This window comes from Protopterus annectens, chromosome 6.part1 (genome assembly GCF_019279795.1).
Source record: "Protopterus annectens isolate FY-2018-M chromosome 6.part1, PAN1.0, whole genome shotgun sequence".
In the NCBI taxonomy this organism is placed as follows: domain Eukaryota; kingdom Metazoa; phylum Chordata; order Ceratodontiformes; family Protopteridae; genus Protopterus; species Protopterus annectens.
The window spans coordinates 462,080,292-462,092,707 of record NC_056738.1 but is presented as its reverse complement, the minus strand read 5'-3'; the positions used below and the strand labels follow the sequence as shown (position 1 = coordinate 462,092,707).

The 12,416-nt window shown below is 40.4% G+C and overlaps 1 protein-coding gene across 3 annotated transcripts in view; it reads left to right on the top strand.

The window, feature by feature from the left end:
* The window catches only part of EHHADH (enoyl-CoA hydratase and 3-hydroxyacyl CoA dehydrogenase), an 847,616-nt gene that overhangs the window by 226,370 nt on the left and 608,830 nt on the right, over positions 1 to 12,416 (top strand). The window contains exon 1 of one of the 3 annotated variants that reach the window (XM_044075884.1): positions 9,834 to 9,947. The exons of the other annotated variants lie outside the window; for them this stretch is intronic. Within the exon in view, the coding sequence (XP_043931819.1) occupies positions 9,874 to 9,947 (74 nt within the window). The 5' untranslated portion in view covers positions 9,834 to 9,873. Of the gene's footprint in view, positions 1 to 9,833; positions 9,948 to 12,416 lie in introns of those variants that run through there. 3 annotated transcript variants of the gene reach the window in all.

Sequence of the window (12,416 nt, the reverse complement as noted above, 5' to 3'; positions counted from 1 at the left end):
CCTATTTAACTGCATGGATAATGTGGAATTTGGTGTTCTAACATTTTTTTCTTTTGGATTATTGTTGCACTAAATATTGCAGATGGCAAAACTTTTCAGCACTTGTCTTTGACTGACATTCCTAATCATTGCATTACAGCAGTTGTTGCTGCATAGTAGATTTAAGTTGAGTATACATTCCATTTGCAGTCATGAATCCTTATGTTTAAGAAACATTTAAAGATGTGTCAAAGGGTTCTGCATATTTCTTTTCCAGAAGCTGCAAATGTGGATTCCTGATGATTGTGTTTCAAGAAAATCCACAAACATTAACTTACTCACATATCAGTTTTCTACTCCCTGATTTGCCCAACTTTAAAACAACTATTTATGCAAATGATACAACAATATTAAATTCCAGTATTACATAAAAAAACAGACTGCAAACCCATCTTCAGATTGACTCCCAGCACCAAAAGCAAGTGTATACTAAACTGTTACAAATCCACAGTTAAGTTAGGTACCCCTCAGAGATTACAGGCTATGTGTTGGAAGCATTTTTAAAGGCCCATCTGGCAATGTTCTCCCATAAGTAATTGACATCTTAATGTCCATCACCACATAGAACGCGTAGTGCAAACAGCATTAAGATCTCTTACAAACTTCCATAATTGTTAACTACAGAATCAAGAAAAGCAATAATTATATTATACATGCTTACCCTTTGTCTTGAATATGCTGCACTTATAGTAGCCCTAAATTCATTCAGGCTCTCTGGTGTCTAGGGATGAAGCCCTGACTATGGTCACAAAGACCAGAGTTTGAGTAGTGCTTGGGTGTTAGCAGAGCTGGATGTCAACAAGTTATACCAAATCATCCCTATTGTATGGAGGAAATGGTAATCCTGGTTGGCCAAATCTGCTGTTGTGCAAGAAGAGATATCAGTGGCCACAGGACTTGGGGACATGGTTTTGGAGCTCCAAGCCAGCAATATTAGTGTGAGCATGTGTATAGGAGCATGCACATGCCAGGAAAGGGCATAGAATGCCCCCTGTAGTGAAACAGGTACGCACTTCTAGCACCAGAGTGTGGGGGTTAGGGACCAGTCCTCAACTCCCTGATAGCTACCTGTATGGTGGCTTCCCAAAAAGGATGAGCTTTTTATTCAGCACAACAAAGACCACAGCAACAGATCAAAATTAGTGATGTAAGTAATTTAATGAAAATGCTGAACAAAAAAAACTTACAATGACAGCTGTAGCACAATCAAACATAAACCAGTTTAGGTGTAACCCTGCCATGCTCTTCATGTTTCACTGTTGCAGTCATTACATTTGGGTTATCTGCTTGCAGTAGCCCTCAGTTGGCCTGATTAACAAAGTCTTGGGTCCTGCATCGGTTGCTGTCCCTTCTTCCATGACATCAGGTCATCAGGGGTATAAAACATGCAGCCGACGCCATTACATCAGTCTTTCTTGCCGTGTGGTGCCCAAAGCAGAAGCAGTTCGCAAGTGCCGGTCGGCCGACTCCTGAAATTTTCATTTTTGAATTTCAGAACCGAAGTCTTCAACTAAAGCTAAGTACCCTGTTGGAGAAACTTTTTCTTGCTCCTTACCAATATCAGGAAAAAGTTAATAATTGCATTACTTGTGGAAAGCAAATACCTCACAAAGATTTTCATTTGTACTGTATTCCTTGCCTAGGCCCTGATCACGACATACCTTGCTGTTGGTTTTGTTCTTTATTTAATCAGCGCACTATCAATCGTCAGTATATTTTCGTTTCTAAATATTTCGGTTCTCAGTTTAATTATCCAGAAATGTCATCGGTTAGCCATCCGACTACTGGGATTCTGAAAAAATGCAAAGATAAAGACAGAGACAGGCCACCGAAGTCCAAAGCTGCCGACGACGCTTCTCCTAAGCCAGTTCGCCGGTACTCAATGAGGAGCTTTTGCAGCCCCTGATACCCGCTACTTCTGACTTGCAGGCCTCTACTGAGACCCATTCGGAGTCCAGTATGCCGCGAGATGCTTCAGCTGTGGAACCTGCAGATGTCTCTACCTTGGATGGGTCCGGAACCGCTGTGCAGGCACCGGCTTCTGTGGGTGTATTCAGGCCTACGGACTTGCATATTAAACCAACGGCTCCTTCTTCATGTAGGCCAAAATCTCGAACCATGCCTAAGAAACTGATGCCCAGGCCGCATGCTCAGGCCTCTATGCCTAAAAAACAAATGATAAGAATGGCAGAAGATCTTCTAACTAATTAGGGGAAGGCAACCTCCCCCTTCTAAGAGACCTAGGACTGAAGTTGTTTATGAATCTTCTAAACAAGATTCAGATTTTTATGATTCTTCTGATGATCTGGATTTGCCCTTATCTACTTATGAGGATTCTGATGCAGAGGACTGTATTTCCCCTGCTTTCCCTCCAGAGGATTTTTCTTTTGGTGAAACCTTACATACTCTAAGGGAGCATTTCCACTGGGAAAGCCAGGATTTTTCTGATTCAAAAAAGAGGCTTAGGGATTTCTTACTCCTGCCTCAGCATAGGCCGTTAACTATCCCTCCTGTACTAGATATTGTTGATGATGCCTTTTCTGACTGTAGTTTGGCCCCTGATTCATTGCCTCCTGCTCCCAGGAAACCTGACAGATATTACAGGGTTCCTGATTCTCACAAGTTCCTTTTTAAAAATCCTATTGTGGCTCCAGAGACTATTTCACAGGGACCCAAGGGCATTAAGGCTTCTACTGCTAAAATCCTACCCCTTCTGATAGAGATTCCAGGGCGCTGGATATATGGGGTAAGAAAGTACACTTCTGCAACCTTGGCCATTAGGGCTTTAAACTGCCAGTTTCATATGTTAAAGTATCAATAACATGTTATTGGATTGCTTAAACAGAAAATTATGTTAATTCCTGACTGTGCTGAAAATAAAGAATTACAGGATTTAATGCATTCTGCTGAACAGGTTGGAAAACATACTTTGCAATGTGGATTTGATTAATTAGAGGCCTCTTGCAGGGCTGCTGTCACTGGGTCTGTGCTCAGAAGGCATACTTGGCTTAAGGAGCAAGGTTTGCCTGATCATGTTAAAGCTAAATTGTTGGATGCTCCCTTAAATCAGGACTGCCTGTTTGGCAACAAGGCTGAGGAAGTTCTTAAAAAGATGGAAGCTAAAGCTAAATCTATGCAAACTGTAAAAGATTTCTTACATGTTCAGCCTCCTAGATTTAGTAGGCACTGGCCCTCTAAAAATTGGTCCTTTCCAGCCCCTTCCAGGTCTTCTCAAGCCAAACCCAGACACAGCAGAAACCCCAGGTTTCAGTCCCAAGGGACACACAAGACTAGGCAGTGGGGGGTTTCCGCACCCAAACCTGGGAGTAGTAGGACTCCCCCCTATGAAAAACTGAATGACTTGCTTTTAAAACTTCCAAGCACTTCCCAACTGAATGCTCCTTTAGACAGAAAGATTGGTTTGCGTTTGCAGGCCAAAAACTGGAGACTCATTACCCAGGACAAATGGGTTTTAAATATAGTGTCCCAAGGATACAGATTTAATTTCCACACATTACCAACACCAAGCAGGTGGCCAGATCTACCCCGAAATCAGTGGGCAGAGGCCCAAAATCAAGTACTCTCTCTCTTAAACAAGGGAGCTATTTGGTTGGTACCAGAAGAGGAAAAGGGACAAGGTTTCTATTTGAGACTTTTCCTAGTACCCAGAAAATGCCATACATGGTGTCCTATCCTGGACCTTTCTATTCTAAACACCTTTCTGGTGATTCCAAAATTCAAAATGCTAACTCTTCACCAGCTGCTTCCTATGCTAGGCAAGGATGCATGGTTGGCAGCACTAAACTTAAAAGAAGCATACCTGCACATCCCTATCAGGGAGTCTTGCAGAAGGCTTCAAAGCAGGCTATGTGCACTATCAGCTCTCTGCACTGCCCTTTGGCTTATCTACTGCGCCCATGGTTTTCACAAAGTGCCTAGCTCCAGTCTTTGCATTTTGCAGGCAAAGAAATATTCAAATATACCCATACCTGGACAATTGTCTAATTCAAGCAGAAAGCAAGGACATTCTTTTGAATCATCTGGCCTTTGTTGAAAGGATACGGACTTGTCTGGGGTTGAGCATAAATGAAAAGAAATCCCACCTGGTACCCTGCCAACAAATTATATTCCTGGGAGCAAGCTTGACTATAACTTCCCAGATGGCTTTCCTCACGCCAGAGAAACTGATTCATTTGACAACTTACTTCAAACAAGTGGCCACAAAAACCCAGCTGTTTGCAAGGCAAGTACTGCAAGCCTTGAGGTTCATGGCCTCCTGCATTCTTCTAATTCCATATGCAAGGATGCATATGAGGAAACTACAATGGTATCTCAAAAGCCTATGGTGTCAACATTCAAAGGATCTAGAAGCAAGGATTCCTATCATACCTTGCCTACTCCTAGAGTTCCTTTGGTGGGCAGAGGCCTGCACCCAAAACAGGGGACTACCATTCACATTACCCCCTGCCGCCCAAATCCTAACAACAGACACATCAGACTATGCATGGGGGGCTCACTTGGCAAGGAAGTGCATTCGGGGAAATGGAACCTAAGTCAAATGCAACTGCACATAAATCAAAAGGAAATGTTAGCTGTACAGAATGCTCTGACAGACTTCAAGGATCACATTCTTCCAGGACAACTAATGGTAAAGACGGACAACACCACTGTCATGTGGTACATAAACAAGCAGGGGGGTACACATTCTTAGCCCCTCTGCAGACTAGCCATGGCATTGCGGAACACAGCTCTGAGCTACCAAGTGAATTTACAAGCTCAGTTCCTGCCAGGAAAACTAAATACACTGACAGGCGGACTAAGCAGAAACCTCATGGACCCACACAAGTGGAAACTGGAACCAAGGATTTTCAACATGTTGACAAGCAAATGGGGGAGTCCAGATATAGACCTGTTTGCCTCCCTCCAGAACCATCAACTGGACAAATTTTGCACAAGGATTCCACACAAGCTAGCTTGGAAAGTGGATGCTCTATCCTTCATCTGGAAAAAACTATCAGTTTATGCCTTTTCTCCTCTGCCTCTGCTCTCCAAGGTACTACTAAAGATAAAACAGGACAAGCCAAGGATGATTTTAATTGCACCAGACTGGCCTCGCCATCACTGGTACCCACTCTTGCGCAGTGTCTCACTCTTGGCCCCATGGCACCTGCCTCAGACTCCTTCCCTGTTGTCTCAGCAGGAGAACCAGATTCTGCACCCTCAGCTGCAAACCTGGAACCTAGCAGCCTGGCTAATTACCTAATCTCTCCTTTACCATCCCTCAGTAAATCAGTGATGGATATCATTTTAGAGGCAAGGAGGCCTAGTACTAAAAAATCTTATGCTGCAAAATTGAAAAGATTCTGTGCCTGGAATCAATCTCAAGGAATGAAGGCAGCAGTGCCCAATTTACCTCAGATTCTACAATACTTGAACGAGATGCTTCATAAGGGCTTGTCTTTTTCCTCCATCAAAGTTCATGCTTCGGCCATTCCAGCTCATTATAGCACAGAGCTCCCCTCTTCTCTCACCCACTGCTTAAGCAGTTCCTCAGAGGGTCCAAAAATTGATGGCCGCCCGGGAGAGCTCCAACTCCAGCCTGGCATCTTAACTTTGTCTTGGAGAAACTCAGTCTTCCTCCTTTCGAGCCAGCTGCTACTGCAAATTTAAAATTTCTTTCCTGGAAAACAGCTTTCCTTTTAGCAATCACTTCTGTGAGAAGGGTATCTGAATTACAGGCCCTCATGGCAGTGGAACCTTTCATCATCTTTCATCCAGACAGGGTGTCCCTCAGAACCAGTCCCTCCTTCATGCCCTAGGTGATATCCAGTGTGGCTCTTAATCAATCTATTCATTTGCCTACCTTCTTTCCTAACCCACAGAAAAAAGGGGAACGGATACTGCACTGTTTAGATGTGCACAGACAGCTTAGATTCTACTTGGACAGGACTAAACCTCAAAGGAAATCTGAACAACTGCTGGTAGCAGGGACAGAGGGGAAAGCTATTTCAAAACAAACCATTTCAAAATGGACAGGCCACTGCATTCATTTCTGCTATAAGCACCATGGAAAACCTATCCCACAGGGTATCAGACCCCATTCAACCAGGGCTGCATCTACCTCTACAGCCTTTCTTAGGGACGTCCCTACTAGGGACAACCTAGAAGCTGCTACCTGGAGTTCTGAACATACTTTCACCAAGCATTATCATTTGCCAATTTTCTCTAAATCCAGAGCTGGTTTTGCCACTGCAGTCCTGCAGGGCCTTATAGCTTGTCCTAATTCTATTTAAATTCCTCTTCCCAACCTTAGCTTTGGGAATCTACCCAAATGTAATGACTGCAACAGTGAAACACGAAGAACATAGTACAGGTGTGTACACTTACCGTAAATGTAGATGTTCGAGTGTATTCATTGTTGCAGTTCTGGTTACCCTCCCTCCAGCCCCCTTTCTTCTTTTGGCTATACCTCTACTCTCACTTACTATGCTCTAAAAGCTTTTTGGTGTATTTGCTTTTTTGTTGGAGTTATTTATAGATTTAATTGCTTCCCATTAAGGGGGCACCTGCCATCTGGGGCAGAAAAACTGATGTAATGGCATTGGCGGCATGTTTTATACACCTGATGACCTGACGTCATGGAAGAAGGGACAGCAATTGACGCAGGACCCAAGACTTTGTTAGTCAGGCTGACTGAGGCCTACTTCAAGCAGATAACCCAAATGTAATGACTGCAACAGTGAATACACTCAAACATCTACATTTATGGTAAGTGTACACAACTGTACTTTCTTCAGTATGAATCTGCGCATTATTTGTTTTATATTTTCACATTAAAGAAACATACCACCTTTATTAAACACTAACTAAATACCAATAAAATCACACATTATCTAAAGTCAAACTTTAGAAGTGATCAGCTTAACTTATGTTTGTCAACTACCTGAAAGGAAGTGATGACTAAACTTTCAGGCATACCAGGCAAACAAGGGATACAGTCATGGTCAACTCTCAAAGTTGAGATCACTGAACTTTGACTGGTTTGAGCTATATACTAAAATCAAGACAGTGCTATCCCAGAGAGTACTCCTTTCTCTGAGATAGTGTAATCTCAAAATATATGCAAACAGCAAGATTATGGGAATTGAGCCCTACACTATGGGGAATGCAAGGATGATCCCTCCAGCAAGAATGCATTGAAGTAGTTGCTTGATTTTTTGAAGTTTTGTAACTGATTGTAGTTCTGTAATGACAGTTTTTAATGTTGATAAGTAGTAGATCTCACTTTTGTCATAGAATCCAATTTTAGAGTTAGAATTATCTAATGCCACATTTCGCTTATCACTGTGATGTCCCTGCACTGGCCAGTAATCTAGGAGCCTCGATCCTCACCACTAGCACCAGTGAGCGATGCGCACATTGGGAGGATGACAAGTACACACACAGTAAAGTACAATTTCCCTTAAGAGCACACCTTTTCAAAGTCAGTCTGGGGCTGGTTTCTCCCTCTTTCTCCATATCCCAAATAAAATCCCCCAGTGGCACAGCTATAGAGTTAAGATCTCAGCTGACTGGTCAAGCCAAAACCTCCAGCACCCTCTCTGTCCAACCAGTGCTTGGTGTCCCTGCCTAGGTAGCTCACACACACACACACACACACACACACACACACACACACACACACACACACACACACACACACACACACACACACACACTTTGAGATTTGATTTAAATACAAACACACAGACACTCCTGGGGAAGGCTGGCACAGGTTTACTAGCTATGGCCCCTTCCGTCCAGACTATAAGATAGTACCAGCTGCCACCAACCACTCTTATCAGCTACTAATAAGGCCCTTAGAAAAGGGTGACCAATTCTACAGTGTAATATTAGTATTATCCAAATAGTGTGTCCAAGACTTTTAAGGCTATTTAAGAGTGGCCTATACAGTGTCATCAAATACATATTCAAGTACTCTAAGAGCTTAAATATCTCTAAACAAACCCACCGTAATTAAAACTTTTAAATATATGTAATAATAAATAATAAAAGCACAAGACAATATTCAATAACTCAACACAGTGACAACAGAGTTTAGAATCACAGGAAATATTTTAAAATAACATTGAGAGTCTCACATAAATATAGAAAACGTCTAGACTAATCTTGCTATATTCCTATCTAGAAAGAAGATTGCTGGACAGTCTCACATAAATACAGAAAACATCTAAACTAATTTTACTAAGTTCCTGTCTATCTCTAAGAGAAATCACTGTAGCCTAAGTCTTACTTACAGAGTGACATGAATGCAGAAGTTGTAGGAGAATGTTTCTAGCTCCAAAGACTAATACAAAATCCACAGACTCACTATCTGAGATAGTTCTTAAATTGCCATCAAACATTTCTGCTGTGTTATCTCAGATTACATCATTCTTTATCACATCTGCCTTCAGTTCCCAGGCTAACAGAAAGTTAAGATTTACCACCTCTGTGTCAAAAATACTTATCTGTCAGAAGTTTGCCTGGAACTGGAAGTCGTAAAACAGTTAAAAACTTGCACCTTCGAAACCTGTAATTATTTTTGTTCCCAGACAATAGGAAACCCCCCTAGCTCTAGACATCCTGTCTCTTTGCATCAACTAACTTTATAGCACAGTTGTAAACAATTTCAGCTTATTTTCTTAAGAGTTTTGCAAATTAACTCTGTATGTTCCAACTTCTACCACAAAAACATACATTTGCACAGGCATATATTTAAACACATTTCTGATCTTTTCCAGCAGTGTACACTGTAGTTACATTCTTGAAGCTCAGCATATAACATACAGTTTAACACACACTTCTGCACTAGCAGTTTAATACACACATAACATATAGTCCTCTTACATTTGTAAGACAAGCCTATAGATGATATTAATATTCACAAACAACATAGAATTATTTACAAAATGCTAGCTAGCTGGGCTGGCAGCCTCACAGTCACAATAGCAGGAATTCTAAGAGCTGTATTAAAAGTATTCATAGTGGGAGAACTGCATATGTACTTAATAACAAATGGCCACAAGTTATTTTGCTTCTAGGTTGAAATTATTATTCTGGGTAAAAGCTAGTGAGTTATCGTCACACTGGATGTACAATGGCATCAGCAGAAAATGATAACCAATGATGTGATAGCTGAAATTCATTTTCTGCATTGGGGAAAATACCCCTCACCCCTCTAGCAAGGGCTGTGCCCCATTCCTTATTTACGATAACTAACTTTGAAGTTGCACCATCTCAGTGGAAATGGGAAAAAGACATTTAAGTTTTTTTTCTTTAAGTCAATACCACAATTTTTCTGTAATGAAATCAACCAGCTAACCTACTTTCAATTGTTTCTGTATAAAACTGGGTTGCCAAAATCTATTATTAATGTTTTCTATTGTACTTAAACTTGTCTTTCCTTTTTTATAATGGAGTGATACACACAGACATTTATGACTTTGGCTTAACATCTTTCCTGAAAACTTGTATTCTCACCCAAATGCGTACTGTACCTTCTGTCTATGTAATTATTACATTGTGCATTTGGTGCTCTGGTTGAACCATGAGCAGTCCAGTATTTAGACACAGAGGCAAGTATGCTAACTGCAGAACAACTGAAAGCATAGTCTGTCGGATTTGTTTGCTGGTTTCATTTGGGGCCTTTTCTTAGCAATAGCAAACAGTAGAATTTGATTGGCTGTTCTCTTTGGCATAGTGTTCATGTCTAGTGTATGAGAACAAAGTTCAGTAGATAGAACTAGCAGCTGCAGTAAAGCAGGAAAGCAGGAAGTTCTTGTACTAAGCAAAATGGCAGGATACAGCTTCAGATTACCATCAGTTGCAGTAATTACACTTAATAACCCACCTGTCAATGCACTCAGGTAAATAATTTGAGTTTTTACTTTTGGCTGTGGTTGTGTGTTTTCTGTCTGGTAACTCTGCTAATATGTTTGTTTTCAATGTTGTGACTGAGCTTAGATGGAAACAGATCTCCCTCTGCAGTCTGGTTTACTTATAAAGCCATAGCTTGTATGAAGTACTGCTATCCTTGATGCTTCATTGTTGTGTGCAGAAAAATCAGTGTAAATATGCTGCAAGAGGAAAATAAGTGATTTTATAACTGAAAAAGTGAGCAACTGCTAGTCCAAGAGGAAAGGTTGGAAAAGCGTAAAACATTGACATGTATTGCTCATTATTCAGCTGTACTTAGAAATATTTTTGTAGTTGTTGGTTACTGTCAATACATCAAGTACATTTTTATTTCTGCCCCCAAGAGCTAATCTGCAAATACAGGTAATTGATATAGTGTGTTTCTCTCTGTTGCAGTATCACAGAGTTATGTTTAATTAAGTAATGATACCTATCTGCATTTTATTACTTATTGTTTACTGGAATTACTATCTGGTTATTTTGACAGGTATTTACAAACTGCATCTGAGATGTCTGTCACACTGTTTTATTTAGCACAGTATGTTTGCAAGACACTTTCCAGTAGTTTTACTGGACTAAAAACTGAGTGGTCTCTCTCTCTCTCTCTCTCTCTCTGTCCTAATAGTAGATTCCATTTAAAGCAGTCAGATTTAAACTAAGGTAACCTCAAACAAAACTGTGTCTGGTCCTACCTTATCAAGTCCACCATACAATAGTGCCTAACTCTTGTTCAAATGTATGCCACCTGTCATGTGTCAATAGTGCCTTTCAGCTAACTCATGCAAGCTAGAATAAAATATCCTTTCATAAATAGGGTTTTCTTTGTCTGCATAAGGTTTCTTCATGGACTTATCAGTATCTTTTGTGACTCCTACCCCACCCCACCTTTTTAAGGTGGACGATGCATATTAATATTTATGTTATGTCTTGCTTTAAGGTGTGTGGAAAAATTTACTCAGCTTGGTTGCGTTAAATTTGGGTATGAAGCAATATAACTGTAACATCTTGCAGGCTATTGTACTAAAATGCATGGTTTAAACTAACCTCTCCACCATACAAATGAAGCCTGGAGCAGACTATGTCTATGGGTTCACTAAGTGTGTGATGTACTGGCCTTCAGGCAGCTTTATTACCATATTAATGCATTCCACCACCCCCACCTATGTATGCATGGATATGTGTAGGTCAAGATTATTTTTGAAGGAAGTCAATGATTGACTTCTGATTGTAAGGGACTTGGGAGGCACTGTGTAAGATACCTGTCACACTTATTTTCTACTATTGATATTTATTTTTAGTATTACATTTGCTGAGAAGTGTGTTCTAGCATAGATTTTCAAAAAGAAGCAGACCAGACATTGCACAGGTCACCTCCAGTAGATCATATCTTTTAACTGCCCAGATATTTGCCTCATATTTTCGGTTTGTTCTGTATAAAATTTGTGGTTTTCTGGCAAATCAGTGAGGATTGAATTCACTAAATAGTGACAGACATTTTGAGTTTCAGACTTCTTGTCCTTTAGAAAATACATGACAACACAGTCTTTTATTCTAGAAACTTTCTGTTTGTAAGAGCAAAATTTACAATTTGTTCCAATTTTTGGACCTTTGTCCCCCCCATTATTTTTCTTTTTGTCCAGATTTGTTGAGCTAAGAGGCAGAAAGATATGCAATGAGTGTCTGAGCAATTTTATATTCAAATAAGAATGGAAAAAACAGAATAGAATTTTGGCTGAGCAGAAGGTAAAAAAGTAAAAAAGTTAATGTTATACAGTTGTGAGACTTTGCATGGCAAATATGAATCCCCTTTCCAAGAAAGATCACTGGAGAGTTTATATGCGTTTTCAGTGTAAAAAAAATAAAACAACTTTAGTTAGAATATCTGTAACACCCAGAGGATTGGTGTGAAAAGCTAGAAATAATATACTGCCAAGTGCCAAATCCAAATAAAAGAATGTTGATATACTGAATGGTATATTACTGTGAAGCATCAAAATAAAGACACTAACTCCATTGCAGCACTCAGAGGCATGTAGTGCAAAAAGACAGATAACAGTGGCAAAAAAGTAAAAGTAAAAAAAAAAAATGAGGAAAGGTTAGAAACTCTGAGTTTGGGATCCTTCAGAAGTGAGGATTTGTGAGAAGTGGAAGAAAAATAAGACCATTGCCAGAAATGAAAGGGAGGTCAGCAACAGAAATGTCAGACAAGCACCACCACAAAAACTGGATCATACAGAAGTTTGTTCACCATTATCCATTGTTTGAATGTCCTATTGAACATGTACTTATCAACAGTCTTCTTGAATACTGTTTTTGAGGTGTTTAACTTTATTGTGAGATGCAGTGGTGGCTGGTGACTTCAAAGTTGGGGCTAGGGGCTACAGGAAATTAATGAATAGATGGGGCTATTTGGAATGATT